The sequence below is a fragment of the Asparagus officinalis genome, chromosome 4 (assembly GCF_001876935.1).
Source record: "Asparagus officinalis chromosome 4, Aspof.V1, whole genome shotgun sequence".
Lineage (NCBI taxonomy): Eukaryota > Viridiplantae > Streptophyta > Magnoliopsida > Asparagales > Asparagaceae > Asparagus > Asparagus officinalis.
The window spans coordinates 118,568,936-118,585,463 of NC_033797.1; the positions used below are offsets into that span (position 1 = coordinate 118,568,936).

The 16,528-nt window shown below is 33.9% G+C and overlaps 1 protein-coding gene across 1 annotated transcript in view; it reads left to right on the top strand.

Annotated features, from left to right (window-relative positions):
- The window catches only part of LOC109839209 (phospholipase D gamma 1-like), a 44,398-nt gene continuing 29,371 nt past the window's right edge, over positions 1,502-16,528 (top strand). Inside the window, 7 exon segments of the mRNA XM_020407637.1 lie at positions 1,502-2,249; positions 2,391-2,471; positions 2,473-3,318; positions 8,997-9,054; positions 11,533-11,555; positions 11,657-11,734; positions 14,480-14,674. Coding sequence (XP_020263226.1) covers positions 1,731-2,249; positions 2,391-2,471; positions 2,473-3,318; positions 8,997-9,054; positions 11,533-11,555; positions 11,657-11,734; positions 14,480-14,674 — 1,800 coding nt within the window. The 5' untranslated portion in view covers positions 1,502-1,730.

Below are 16,528 nucleotides of genomic sequence, written 5' to 3' on the forward strand. Positions count from 1 at the left end.
TTCAATAGATTCAATAACATCCACTACGATCAATTAACTAAGATGAAACATGTCCGATGAGTAACAATGCAGAGTTTCTTATTTGTTTAGCCAACGGAAATCTTCCTCGTTATCCAAACATCCAAATTCAGAAGCCCAGACATGCCCTAAATGTTAACATTGTGTGAATGAGTTAAAAAAATACCCATAAATGAAAAAGATACCGCCATAAAAATACTGATTAAAGAAAAAACGAACCTATTGTGAATTTGTAAATGTTAAGAAAATACCCATAACATCAACATGAGCAAGCGCATATTCAAAAAGATCAGGTCTCCGACACGACAAATTTAAACCATTCAACAATAAACTTAAAAGAATATATAAATGTCACGACAAATTATACGAGTATAGGCGGTGGTTCTGAATCAGCAGGTTTAATCCAATTTGGGAAAAGATGTCTCTTGTCACCTTCATACCATAGATACTGATCTAGGTATGCATCTGTTATTTTCTCTAGAGGCTCAACCTCATATACTGGAATCAGATAGCTATACAAATCCATGAACTCGATGCCAACCTGAAAAATAATAATAAGTCAAACAATGGAAAACCATATTAAAAGTTGAAAAATCTAATAAACAACCCCTGGAATGAACTGAGCTTACTTCTTTGAAGGCCTGTTGTGTAAGTGACGCTTTATCCTTGACAAAGCTTCATGAGGGTTATCATACGCCTGTTCAATAAGACCTAGTTCTTCCCTTTGTAACTGGTTCAATCTCACCGCCACACTGTATGATTCTTTTAGCCTTTCCAGAGCAAGGAAGTCTGAGATGGTTAGAGTTATGGTTCTGCAAGTTGCAACTTCCACCTTCTATACACAATCTCTCATGTGACGGTGGTTCTGCACGGCATTTCGTCGAACAGTTGGCGAGCGGAGTTGAGGGAGCCGGCCGAGGCGTAGGCGTGGAGCATGGATGAGGCGGCGTGGGGGTCGGAGTGGAGGCCGTGCTTGATGGAGAGGGAGTGAAGGGGAAGGGAGGAGGAGGGGGGAGGAGTCGTTGGCAATGACACGGTGGCGTAGGGGTGGAGGCGTCGGCGGTGGTGGGGGAGGGGGAGGTCTTGGGTCAGATTAGGGTCAGCTTGAAGAGGAAAGGAATTTTGGGGCTGGATTTTTTGGGTTTTAAATTGGGAAGAAGGGCAATTTTGGAATGGATTTCTTGGACAATGGGTCTCTACACTGTTTGGGGGTTGGTTGCATTTATGTTTCAAAATAAGGGCTTGAGGGTTATGGTTTTGGGGCTGGGGAGGGGGATGCATTACCCAGTTTTTTTTAGTTTCTCCAAGCAATTTTTCCTAAATATAAATATAGATAGATGTAGATCTCTAGACAGATATAGATATAGATAGATATAAATATAGATAAATCATTAGCCCCCGTTACTTTAATTAATTCAAGAGATCAAATAAGGTAATTAATCAATATCTAACGCCACAAAAGAAAGCCTGCAAGTTTCCTCGAAGACTTTTCTTGCCTGCGCAGCGCAACGCGCATCTCAAATGTTAGTGATGACCATGGCAACGAACAACCCAACAAAAAAAATCATAAAAAGAAACGCCTCACAACCAAATTTAAATCCCCAACATATGTTAATGCAAATCGTCAAAATCCGGACCGCCTTCGTTCTCTGCTTCTTCCTCCTCGGCCAACTACGCCATTAAAAGTCGAAGCGCAGGCGGTCCCTCGAATCATGGATCCAAATTACCCCCCAAATCAACATCCAAATCCTTACCCCTACCCTTACCCCTACCCCTACCCCTACCCTCCTCCTCCTCAATCAGCAGATCCCAACGCGCAACGCGCTCCGTATCTCCAATCTCACAACTCATTCCCCTCTCAGCCTCCTCATCCTCATCCTGACCCTCAATTCAACCCTAACGCCGCCTACCCTAACCCTAGCCCTAACCCTAACTACCCTCCCAATTACTACAACCCTAACCCCAATTACTACAATCCCTACGCCGATCCCAATCCCAATCACAATCCCTACCCTTATCCTCATCAACAAGCCCCCTACAGCAGTCCCAATCCCAATCCCCTTCCCCAGAGCTACAATCCAGCTGATCACCTCGATAGGGTCCAAATCTCCGATCATCACCAGCATCCTGCAGCCCGAGCTCCGCTCATGCGCCACGCCGCTCTGCTACTCACGCCCTGCCCATTCGCTTCTCGCTCTGCATCATGGATGCGGCCGCTAGGCCCGGACCCCGCAACCTTCAGGGGGTTTCCTTCGCCGGGAGCCCCACGCCCAGACAGTACGCAATGCGGTCCCTAGCAGCGGCGGCGGGCATCAGAAGACGCTCAAGCATGCAGATGGTCCCTACGGTGGCTGGGGGCCCGGGACATGCAGGTGCCCGCATGGCGGGCGGAGGCTGGTGGCTGGCGCAGGCTACCGCGCAGCAACCGTGGGTCCCTAAGGTGCTCCTTCTTGCGGTCATGGGAGCCTCGACTTCTGGGTGTGCGAGGCGAGGCACTTGCCGAACTTCGACATGTTCTCCAAGAGGGTCGGGGACATGTTCGGCAAGAGGCTGTCCTCCATGGGGAAGATCGATGGCCTGTCGGCAATGACCAGCGACCCGTATGTGTCCATCGTGGTCGGGGGCGCAGTTGTGGGCAGGACTTATGTGGTCCCAAACAATGAGCACCCTGTGTGGATGCAGCATTTCAATGTACCTGTCGCACATTATGCAGCGGAGGTTGAGTTCTTGGTTAAGGATAGTGATATTGTCGGGTCTCAGCTCATCGGGAGTGTTATGATTCCGGCGGAGTGGATTTATTCAGGTGAAAGGGTTGAGGGGATTTTTCCTATTCTTGGGTCTAGTGGGAAGCCATGTAAGCCAGGGGCTACTTTGAGGATATCGATGTTGTACATACCGATACTGAGGTTGAGCATGTACCATTTAGGAGTTGGTGCTGGTCCTGAGTATATTGGGGTGCCGGGTACTTATTTCCCACTGAGGAAGGGCGGGAGAGTCACACTGTATCAGGATGCGCATGTGCCTGATGGTCTTCTTCCTGATTTGACGCTGGAAGGGGGTCATCATTATGTGCATGGGCAGTGTTGGCTTGATATTCTTGAGGCGATATCTCAAGCAAGGCGACTTATTTATATTACCGGTTGGTCAGTGTTCCACACAATCCGGTTGGTCCGGGGTGTTGGCACTGGGAAGGATATTACTCTGGGGGAGCTTTTGAAAGCCAAGTCTCAGGAAGGGGTGAGAGTCTTGCTTCTTATATGGGATGATCCGACTTCGAGGAACATTTTGGGCTATAAGATGGTAAAGCTTCATTTTCCATTTTGTTTCACTTATGAATCGGCAAAATTACTAAATTGGTATTGTTAGTGAGACACGTTTTCTGATTTGGTATCTTAAATTATCTTCGGCAACATTAAGGTATTAATATCGAACTTCCACTTGCAATAAGGGATGAATAGTCTGTCGGCGAAGAATTTGGCATGAAAACGTGACCTGACCATCACATGGCCTTTTATGGACTCTTGTAAACGCTTTTGTGGTTGCGACTTTGTGAGATGGCAAGGATAAACAATGATCAATCATATCATACTTCCTTTAAAAGCACGAGTTCTAGAAAAGCTTTCCATGGTCAAAATTACTCTTTGCTATTTTTAATATTTTATTTAAATATTAATTTATCATAATCCTAATTATATCTGATACTAATCAAATATGAACTACCTATAGCTCAATAATTTTTTAAAAATAAGATTTAATAAAATACATGAAACGCTATTTTGAATATTTCATTTAAATCTGACTCTATTCTAATACTAATTATATACTATACTAATCCTACGTGACCTACCTATAGCTCAACAGTTTTAAAAAAATAAGATTAAGAAATCATACATAGCTAACATATTATAATACATAAAGTATTAAAAAAAAACCAAAAAGTTTTAAAAATTACATAAAATACCCTCGAAAGTTCAAAGTTACACAAAACATCGTGATCTTTCAAAACGTAAAAAAATAAAAATAAATCTAGAAATTGACAATAGTCCCCAAAGAGTTTAAAATTCATTTCAAAAACTATAGAAACAATCTAAAAAGTTTAAATTACAAAAGAGCACCATGAAGTTCTGAAATTTTAAAACTTACAAATGACACAGATGATTCAAGAAATTACCATCAGTCACTTAAAAATTTAAAATTTACAGAAAAACCTTAAAGCTATAAAAATGGTAAAAAAAAACTCCCTTAAAGTTAAAATCCACAAAAAACTTGAACTTATAACCAATACACATTAAATGATTCAAGGAAATAAACCCAAAATTCAGAAACATTCATGAATCACTTTAATTGACATTGGTAAAGGACATATCTGTTAAAGAAGCACCAACTAAGTTCCCCTTGAAGAACATATTGAGAAACTTTGTGCCAGTCAAAGAAGCATTCTTCATGGAAGATACAAGAAAAATTAGTAAGTATTTATAAATTTCATATTTTATATTTTAAATATTAAAGGAATCATGAAGTTAATATAAAATCACATACAAATAATTTTGTAATAGAAACTAAGTGAAGTCATTGATTAACTATGTTGTGAAATATAACAAGCCATACAAGGGGAGAAAAATCACTATAATGGAAAAAATATATGCACATGATATACTTATTTACAATAGCATAAGTAAAAAAAAAATTAAAATCGATATTTTTCTTTTTCCTATACAGTGGCATGACTCTGCATGTAACTTTATTTGGGGATATGACTACCAACGAATGATTATTTATTGAAGACATACTCAAAGATAAGCATGTAATAGTACTATTGAATTTTAGGATCTTTAAATATGAAAGTGACATATTTCAATACTGAAATTCTTATTAAAGGCCACTAAACATAAAATTCACTTTATATATGTCTTAAATGTGCGGGGAAGATATGCATATCATCGTAATTTGTGTTAACAATATATATCAACCCAAAGATATAGCTTACTGAAGAAATAAGAGAATAGTAAGTAAACCATAAACTTATCCATATAACATAATAAAGAAAAAATATTATATTTTAAAGCTAATATGCTAGACTTATTCAAAACAAACTGCCAATGCAACACTCTTTATAAATACAACAAAAATTCATATTACTGATATATGCAATCATCACAACATTCGAAAGAGATATGATCTTATAAGGTCTACTCTAAAATTCACACAATTAAATCTAAAAATAGTTTACCAATATATAGACACGTTGTTGCACCTATAATGCAAAGATAATTACTATTTACAATAGAGTTGAGCTGTGGTTCTACGCTTGCAAATGTTGTGACAAGAAGGTAGATTGAAATGTTAATAAGAGTGACCAAATAATAAATATCGCAGAATAATCGATGGCGTAGTATTAAGATTAAGTAATATTCATTTTTCATGAAATAAACATCAAAATTAAATATTAACATTATAATCTAAGGTGAATTAACAATGAAAAATATAGTTATATAGTTTAGATCCTCATGAAAAATGATAAGATAAAGCAAAAGTAACATTATTTAATGTAGCAGAAAAACTCTTATAGGATGCACAACAGAAGAATTCGTTGCAGAGAAAAAAATGGTAACTCCTAACCTTATTTAAGTAATAACTCCTAACCTTATTTAAGTAATAAATTAGAAACAAAAAAATTTCATATATATGAAATTAACATTTATTCTCATTGAAACAGAGAAATAATCAAAGTCCGTATATCTAGAAGTTTGTATTGAACATCAGAAATACATTCAACTTTTTTTTGAAGTAAGATAAGAAGACAAAAGATGAATGAGCCTATGGAAATATTAATAGCACAAGAAATCTAGTTCCAGCCTCATGTCACGACTTTATTGTCAAATATGGAAATGATGAAGACACTACTTTAGAAATGCCTAGGGAAAAAATAAAGGTGGAGATAGATTGATCTCGACTCAATAAAAAAGAGACATTATTGTTTTTCTAAATATTTTATAGAATAGTTTAATTTTTTAAGTAAAATAAAGAATCTTTAAAAGGGATTTTTCATGAACTTTTTTTAGTATATTTATATATTTATGTGGCTACTTTTATTATATAAAAGGGTACTAGAGTTAATATTAATATTTAGTTTATGATTTTTTAACGAAGTCTATCAATGATTAGGAATAAATTTCATATTCTCTTTAGTTTCGCTCCAGACCATTTTTAATCAAACATCTTGGTTTATTGGCTTTAATTATTCATCTTCCTTTTATAATGCTATTTTTTTAGGTACTTTTCACTTTCGCAACACTATACTTTCAAGTCAAGCTTGGTTTCATGTTGGTCCAAGTAAAATAAAAATTCAAATTGGCTTGGGCTTACATTTATTTCCTGTCAATTCAATTATCAACATGAAACTTTAAATTTGGTGTAGCGTATTCAAACAAACTTAAAGAAAATAAATAATCACAATGCTAAAGTTTAGAGTTATAAGAGAGCAAAAACTATCAAAATGGAACATATGAATAAATTTTATTAAGGAAATAAATCAAAACTATTTAATTATGGTATTTAACCACGTGTATTGCACGTGCATAAAACCTAGTAGTATGAAATGTGCGAGATTTGTGCGAAATTTGTATGTTTTAAAGGTTTTTCAGTCTAAACTGAGCATAAATATTAATGAAGGGTTGACAAGAAGGTCACTTGATGGTCATGTGCCGTTTTCATGCCAGATCTTTGCCATCGGCGAGCATTCATGCCTTATTACAAATGGAAATTAGTATCAATACCTCAATGTTGCCCAAGAAAATTAAAATACCAAATCAGAAAAGTATTAATATGGTAATTTAGATCTTATGAATCTTGATCTTCATATTGTTGGTGGTCACTGACTTTATTGCTAACTATACATGCACATCTTGCTTTTCTCGTTTTGAGAAAAACACTTCTTTGTAGTTAGTTATTGTGATAAACAAATTCATGGTTTTTGTCAAGAAGTTAATCTATGAGATTCGACTTGACTACATAAGAAACAAATAAGTTTGCTCCGTTGCATTAATCTTTTATCGGATGATTCATTAATTTCGCCATCATCATGACCCGTAAGCTGAAGGAGAATAAATGGAGAAAGGACACTGCTCTCTCCATTGAGTAGACAAATTACATAATTCAATTAACTGTCAGCTCCTATAAGATGTAATAGAAGGTAGTTTATATTAATAGCATTGTTCTACGGCTGGGCTTATGTAAAGCAGGTTGTTAATCAAGGTGAATGGGTGAAATATTACCTTTATTGACTATTAGTCTGTCCACTTTGTGGACATTCTCTTATCTTTTGAGTGGTGGGGTCCCAGTTCCCAGTTTGAAAAGGAAGAGGAAAACTGATTAGCTGACAAACAGTGCGACTTTTTTAGACTGCCGTGAGAAAATACTTAAGGTTTTCTCGCATGCCACACAAACATGAAGCAACTCACATGCTTAAGGTTTTCTCAAACTCATAATTATCATTCATCAATGTCTATCCCAAAAAGAGAGTACATGTTATTTACTAAAAAAAACCTAACAACTGAAAGTACATCTAGATCCTAATCACAGATATCATAACTGATGAAACAAAGAAATCAACTAATGAAACTAAAAATCAGCCATCTAACTAAGTATCAAACCAATCCGACAATATTATTCTCGTCCTAACTAGGTATTCTAATCCTAACCATAGCAATTTAAGTCCCTTAAGCTGTCTCTGTTAGTGCTTTGAATAGCCACTCCTATTATTTGAATCAATAACCTTCTTTGTCCTTCTCCTGCATTGGCAAGTCCTATACCAAGCAAGATATGAATGGCTAGTCAATCTTATTGCATACAAGTACATCAGAGGAATAGTTAAATTTCATGTTTTATTTGCCTCTTATAGGATATTCACCTAAGGTCTTACCCTTTCCACTCCCCATCCCATGATTTGAGCCATCCTATGCTTGCAGATTAGACAATAAAGTTATCAGGACGCTCAATTTTTATTCAAATATTCATGCTAGACAGACACTTCAATACCCATGTCCTATAACTCCACTTACCATGTGATGATGAAAATAACTGATCACTTGCACTTAAAGAATGAAAATGACTCATAAAGAATATCTAGAATGGATTTATAAGGTAAAAACTATGACAATGTTACATTAAACGCTGAGCGCTCCTAGACGCCGGACTTGTTGCCTGGCGCTTAGACGTTTAGGCCTAAGCGGTTTCTGAGCGTTTTTTTCTTTTTTCTTTTTTTTAATGCGATACTTGAAGATAAATATATATATACTCAATCAAAAGATGCATAAATACAAAAATACCAACACATATGCTATCCAAACTTTAATAACTTATAAGTTACTATTAAACTTAATCTTATATTTAACTTAAACTTAATATTTAACTTATAACTTAATTTTGTATTTAACTCAAATTACTGTTAAATTAATATTAACTTATACTTAATCTCATATTTAACTTAAACTTAATATTTACCCTATAACTTAATCTTATATTTAACTTATAACTTAATCTTATATTTAACTCAAATTACTGTTAGTGTTAACTTAATATTAACTTAAACTTAAACAATTAAACTTAATTACTGTTAACTTAATTTTATATTTAACTTATAACTTAATCTTATATTTAACTCAAATTACTGTTAACTTAATATTAACTTAAACTTAAACAATAAGCACAAAGTATTTCAGACAGTAAATATCACCTTAAAGTCTTAAACTTAAAAACAACAGAGGATCATGAAGTATTTATGAAGTCTGTTAGTGTTAAATATCAACTTAAACTTTATATTTAAGTCTGTTAGTGATAAATATCAACTTAAACTTAAACTTAATATCAACTTAAACTTAATATTAACTTAAATAGTTAAACTTAAGTACTGTTAGTGTTAAATCAATCTTTTATTTAACTATTTAAGAAGTCTGACCCTATCCTTTACCTTGTTACAGAGATCGAAGCTGACTCCCAAGGGCTTCATCTTCGTTCTCATCTCTGAGCTCGTCTTCGGTCTCCGATCTCATCTTCGGAACCATTAACTTAATTTTATATTTAACTTATAACTTAATCTTATATTTAACTCAAATTACTGTTAAGTTAATATTAACTTAAACTTAAACACTAAGCACAAAGTATTTCAGACAGTAAATATCAACTTAAAGTCTTGTTAATATTAACTTAAACTTAAACACTAAGCACAAAGTATTTCAGACAGTAAATATCAACTTAAAGTCTTAAACTTAAAAACAAAAACTTAAACACTAAGCACAAAGTATTTCAGACAGTAAATATCAACTTAAAGTCTTAAACTTAAAAACAACAGAGAATTATGAAGTATTTATGAAGTCTGTTAGTGTTAAATATCAACTTAAACTTGATATTTAAGTCTGTTAGTGTTAAATACCAACTTAAACTTAATATTAACTTAAACAGTTAAACTTAAGTACTGCACTACTGCTAGTGTTAAATCAATCATTTATTTAACTATTTAAGAAGTCTGACCCTATCCTTTACCTTGTTACAGAGATCGAAGCTGACTCCTAAGGGCTTCTACTAACTTTTTGGTTCCGAAGATGAGATCGGAGACCGAAGACGAGCTCAAAGATGAGAACAAAGATGAAGCCCTTGGGAGTCAGCTTCGATCTCTGTAATGAGGTAAAGGATAAAGGATAGGGTCAGACTTCTTAAATAGTTAAATAAAAGATTGATTTAACACTAACAGTACTTAAGTTTAATTGTTTAAGTTAATATTAAGTTTAAGTTGATATTAAGTTTAAGTTTAAGTTGATATTTAACACTAACAGACTTAAATTTCAAGTTTAAGTTGATATTTAACACTAACAGACTTAAATTTTTAGTTTAAGTTGATATTTAACACTAACAGACTTCATAAATATCTCATGATTCTCTATTGTTTTTAAGTTTAAGACTTTAAGTTGATATTTACTGTCTGAAATACTTTGTGCTTAGTGTTTAAGTTTAAGTTAATATTAAGTTAACAATAATTTGCGTTAAATATAAGATTAAGTTATAAATTAAATAAAAATTAAGTTAACAGTACTTAAGTTTAACTGTTTAAGTTTAAGTTAATATTAAGTTAACAGTAACAGTAATTTGAGTTAAATATAAGATTAAGTTATAAGTTAAATATAAGATTAAGTTATAGGTTAAATATTAAGTTTAAGTTAAATATAAGATTAAGTATAAGTTAATATTAATTTAACAGTAATTTGAGTTAAATATAAAATTAAGTTATAAGTTAAATATTAAGTTTAAGTTAAATATAAGATTAAGTTTAATAGTAACTTATAAGTTATTAAAGTTTGGATAGCATATGTGTTGGTATTTTTGTATTTATGCATCTTTTGATTGAGTATATATATATTTATCTTCAAGTATCGCATTAAAAAAGATAAAAAGAAAAAAACGCTCAGAAACCGCTTAGGCGCCCGCCTAGGCGTCTAAGGGTTGGGCGCCAAGTCCGACGCCTAGGAGCGCCCAACGTTTAACATAACATTGCTAGAAACAACAACAGATGAACAAAATAATGCAAAAGATGCAAATAAAAGCAGCTGAAATGAACAAATTTATGCAAAGCAAAAAGAAAGAAGAAAAACAAAGACAATGATGGAGATCAATAGTGGGAGAGAGGGAGAGAGATTGAAAGTGAAGAGATTGCTCGTAGTCGCAATGAAAGTGTTCATTGTCACAAGAATTTGATTGTTTCATTAGTAATTTGGTCCCGGCTCTATCCTTTTTTTGTCAAAATGAGAATAGCTTAGTTGCAATCATATGGAAATTTGCCACCATAATTGGGAAATTGGCATGTATCATAAAATTGGTTGGGGTTTTTGGAGATGCAAGACAAAGGCTTGAAGAAGCTTTTCTCGCATTGAGGGGGAAGAGTTTTGATTTTTCTTTAACATCCGGATATCATTACAGTTAAAAGGTTGGTTGGTAACACCTAAAAAACGCAAGGTGCAGAAACACACTTTGTAACGTGTGTTTCCATGAAAATCACTGTGTTATGCTAATGCTGTGTTCTTTCCTAGTGTTACAAATCTGCAGCTTGTGATATGTTTCATAATGCAAAGAACACGTTATGTAACATGTTCTTAAAATTGATATAAATAATTGCTAGAGTAAATTTCCTTTATGGCATCAAAAACTCAACATTGTACCCTATTTGCTTCTGTCCAGTAAGGTTTTGCAGCTGCTTGAGAAAATATTCTTGTGTTTCAACTATTAACCATTAGGCAAGTATGCACTATCCAGTTTCTCTACATTTTAACGTAGTTAATACTTAATACCACTCCAATGAAATTAATTCCAAATGTGTGATCACATTGATGGTATGTAACTACGTGGATCACCAAAACTAATGCCTAAAACTAAACAGGAGGAGACTAATTAATTCATTGACATTCCTTCAGGGCCTTTCTGTTTTAGCATTTCATTTTCTTTATTAACCTTATATGTGCTTTCCAGTCTTAGACTATTGGTTTAAGACAGTGAGCTTTAACTTTGATTATTTAACCTAATTAAAATTTATGAGCGCTGCATTTTTTTCCTTGCATTACTGGTACAATAATGAAAAGCTGAAAATGATTAGGTTGTGACTTGTGCGAGAATGAAATCCTTTATGATCTGTATCAACAATTTCCTTTTTGTTTCTGAAAAAACCGCTCAGGTATCAAGGAATACAACTTAAGTTTATGTAATAATTATATTTTGATTCTTAATAAATGCATAAACATTTCTATCAACTTTGAGGTGATATGACATCTGACAGCCATCCAAACCTCTAACTTTGAGGCTCTGCATGTTTGACTTTGAGTGACATTTGCCACTTACCAGCAGGTAAGGTTTTTTTTGTGTTATCCCTTTTGTGTACACTACTCACAATAATTTTGGTTATATTAACTTGTTATTTTTGACCTGCTACTACTTTGTATGTTCTCTATGCTGTTGAAAAATAATGGTTGCTGTTTTTTGAGTATTTGAGTAGAATTATATGGCTAGACATCTTATTTGGCTAGAAAGGTTCTTTGCTAATTATGACTGAAAGGATTACCTTATATACTAAAAAATCTATATTATCTCAATTTCTCGTGATGCTTTTACAATATGCTTTAAATGAAAACTTAACAAGGATTTTAAATTTTCTTTATGGAATTGGGTTTAACCAATAGTGGCTTCATTTTATGTGGAGATTGAATAATTGAAGACTGATGATTTAAACTTTTCTTTTGCTCCAGTTTAGATCTGTGTTTGTGTACTAGCTTGATTGACTATGAATTCTAGTAAATCTACAAAGAAGGTTCATGTCTATTCCGACCTCTAATTTCGTTAAGGATTTATGTGTTCGAAATGGTTTAGTATTCCACTTGCATTTTCCCTTTGAAGGAAAAGGTAGGAAAAGCCCGTTCTTATTTATTAAGAGTTAGCAACGAAAAAAATGCAAGGAAACCTTCCTGTCATGTTGGAAAGTTATTCCTAGAGATAACAGTACCTAGTGAGGCTAGCTTAATGCAGTTTGTTTCCTAGGTGGTTTCAGGTTTGAATCTCCCATCAGAAGTGAGTGCAGAAATGGTGAAGCACGTTATAACATGCTTGTTATGATCAATTTGTTTTTGTTTGGAAGTTGTTTTCCGATTTGTTTTCTCCCAAATAGGAGTTCTTTTGTGCATGAGAGCTTATTTGAGGTGTCTTCCTTCCTCATTGTAGTCTTTCTGCTTCTTGATATTAGCCTTTGAGCCCCCACTACAAAAGTTTATGCATCACATTTTTGGAATGGTTATTTTTTTCTTTTAGGAGTTGCAATAAAACATAAATCTCTATTCTCAAGGTCTTCTATAGAGGAGGTAAAATAACAAAAAGAAAGTACAAATTCTATGTCTTAGGTGGGTAACACTTAATTGCCGTCAAACTGAAAATTATTATTTTTTCATACAGGTTGGCCCACACCAAAGTGTGATCCACACTTTTAACTTTAATACATAAATCATATATTAAATAGAAAATTGCGTTTTGAAAGCTTTTAGGTCATTAAAAATAGTGAAAATGGACCATGCCTTCATGACATGAGTTAGAAGATTTCAAGCCATGATTTTTCCAATGAGTAGGGATGTTGCGTACAGACAAGTTGTCAAGCACATCCTGTATTTTAGTTGTGGAAATACATTGTCTGCATGAATATATGTATGTTAGTGTATATATGCATGTAGGAAATTTTGTAGGAAGTATTTTTAAATATTAGCTCTTAAAAATATGTGTTTGCTTTTGAAATCTTGTAATAATAACTATGATATGATATTTATGTGTGTAATAGTGTATACATATAAGAAATATTTTTCTTGATAGCTCTTAAAATGTGTTTAGCTTTGAATTTTCTTATAATAAATACAATAGGATATTTATGTATGTATAACTCTCTACACATATATTCATACTTTACTGTACAATTTTTAGATCACATGCAATCTGCACATGGTTGTTGACTATTGTGTCTTTATAGGTAGCAAAAAAGAAAAAAAATTAATAAAATTTTTGAAAGAACTGAGGACATGTTAGCCCTATTATAAATACGAGATTAAGAATGGAAAGCAATGTAGAAAAAACTAGTTTTAAAACCCTTTATAACCCGTTTCGACACCTAACGCAGCCAAAGTGTTATAAAACTCAGAAAACCCATATTACGTTTAACATAGGAAATAACACTGAAAAACACATTTTACATGCGTTACGCTTATTAAATTGAGTTAAATTGGTGATCAGATTTGGATACATGACGATATCTCCACCGTCCAAATCAGTATTACACTAACCCAAATCAGTTCTCAATCAAATCTCCGACCCTAATTTCATGAGCCTAAAGTATCCTAGTTGTCCCCTGACTCCATCTCCAGCGCCCCCCTTATCTCCTCCCCTCCTCCACCTCCTCTCATGCTTTCAACAAAGAAGAAAACCTCTCCGTCACTTCTACCTCTCGACGAAGATGAACCCCTCTGCTAACGACAAGGCTCGTCTTTGCTTCTATCTCCACTAACGACAAGGCTTCTCTCTGGGTCCTCCTCGTCTTCACCATCTCCTCTCGCCGATAAAAAAAATCCTAACCTCATCTTTATTTTCGGCACTTCGCCAACTTCTAATACCTACCCCTCTCGACGAAGACGAAGGCTTCTTCTAAGTCCTAACCCCTCTTCGAGTCCTCCCCATGTATGAGAATTTTGATAATTCTAATTATTTTAAGTCATTCTGAATAGTTTGTATTTATAAAGTATCTAAATAATTAGCAAACAAAATAACCTACCTTATGCCTTATGTTTTTTTGCATCTATTTCCATGTTTACCTTTGTAAATTTCGGAAACCAAGGCTTAGGTTCCCTTTTGATTGTACATGTTTTCTCACTCATTGCAAATTCTTTGCTATCAGGAAACCGGAGTCATCTTTACTCATCATCAGAAAACAGTTGTTCTTGATGCTGATGCTGGTAACTTTAAGAGAAAAATTATTGCATTTGTTGGAGGTCTTGATTTATGTGGTGGCCGATATGATACTCCGAGGCATCCTCTATTTAGGACATTACAAACATTGTATAAGGATGATTTTCACCAGCCAAACTTTACGGTAAGCTCCTCTATTTAGGACACTACAAACATTGTATAAGGATGGATTTCACTAGCCAAACTTTACGGTAAGCTCGGATTTACCACTATGATGACCTATCACATGTTACGTGTTGTTTTCTTTGACATTTTGTTGATGTTTAGTTTTCAGTGATTCGAATGGTATGTACTATATAGTTCATATTCTGTGTCTTTTACCAATAATATTATATTATATTAAATTATTTTAAATGTCAGTAAATACTTATAAAGAGAGCTAATTGAGACCTCTTGTCTACCTGATGTAACTATTATCAGCCGTAACACCCCTCTAAAAGTTCTCTCTATTACTTAATATTTTTACCATGTAAGCGTTGTAGGCTGAATCTTGTGAAAGCAGACAATCTAATGTTGCAACCACAACACCACCAACATTAAAACAGTATAAAACTAAAAAGCCCATTAAAAAAAATCAGTGGAGATATTAAAAAGATGTTACAGTTATAAACGAAAGAGAGAAAGGAGAACGGTCAAGGTTTTATTTTGTTCATTCTTCTAGTGTTTTTGCTTCTCTTACATTGCCCATCCCATCCTCATCTTTGTTTCTTGCATGGAAACAATGAAAGTGATAATGAGACGTGGTCAAGAAAAACAATAATAATGTTAATGACTCTGGTTGTCAACTAAAGGAAAATAAAGTGTTGTGTTATCCAACTATTATTAGCTATAATTGTTTGGTAGCTTATGAGTCAAAATGGTTGAAAAAGAAACTTATGTGTTGTATATTACAAGATCATCTAGAGTATTTGTTTAAGGAAATAAATTCCATTTCAGTTATGTTTTTCGTCCGCTGAGAGTGAGAGCACCTATCACTATCTTCATCTTTAAGCTTTTACTTGAAAATATGGTATAAATTGTTATAGCTATTATCGTATGTTTGGGTGTGGAAAGTTATTGCTGCTTAGCTATTCATGTATAGTTGTATACAACATATTATTGAAACTTAACCTAAACTTCATGATTTATTCAAAAATTATATCAAATTGTTTTTGATTGTCTTTACTAATTCATGAAACTTCTTAAAGTGCCATTGGTCAACTATCTAATCTATTCCTCTATAATAATGGGAGGATCTAAGATTCACTATTCATATCACAGTAAATGCTTCAGTAGATTACTGTAGCATTGTTACTGGAGTACAGGTAAGAGGATCCAAGATTTGCTATTCATGCTACAATAAAGTACTGTAACATTATTACTGTAGCATAGACGGAAACTGTAGCGCTAAAAAACATTGCTTAACATTATTACTGTAGCTCTGGCGGGATGCTGTAATATTTAAAATGTTACTGTAGCACTTACAAGAAAATATTAAAAATACAGAATTACTGTAGCAGAAATAAAAAAAATGTAAGCCATGCTTTGCACGGAGTGCTCAATAGTATGAAATGGAGAGAACAATTTAAATTAATACGAAAACAAAGGTACATGAAACTTATTCCAAAACCAAAATTTTCGATTTTGGTATTTCATTGCCTTATCTGTTATTGTGTGTGTGGTGGTGGTGGTGGGGGGGTAACTAGGCAACATGAATTTATTACTATCATCACATAGGACTTTCCATGAAAATAGGTAAGTTATGAAGGTAACTATATTTAGATAGCTTGAGAACCATTTTTACTTGTTAGCCATATGTCAAACTTCATGTCTCCTGTCTATAAGTAAGTGGCTTATTCTTGGCATTAAGAAATTATAAGCAAGAGAGGCTTGTCATGATACCTCGTTGGAAGTTATCAACTTATCTATGTTGAAAGCATGCTTTTGTGATCACACAATTTTATCCAATTAAGGAGTCACTCTCTAGAGTTACTGGAGA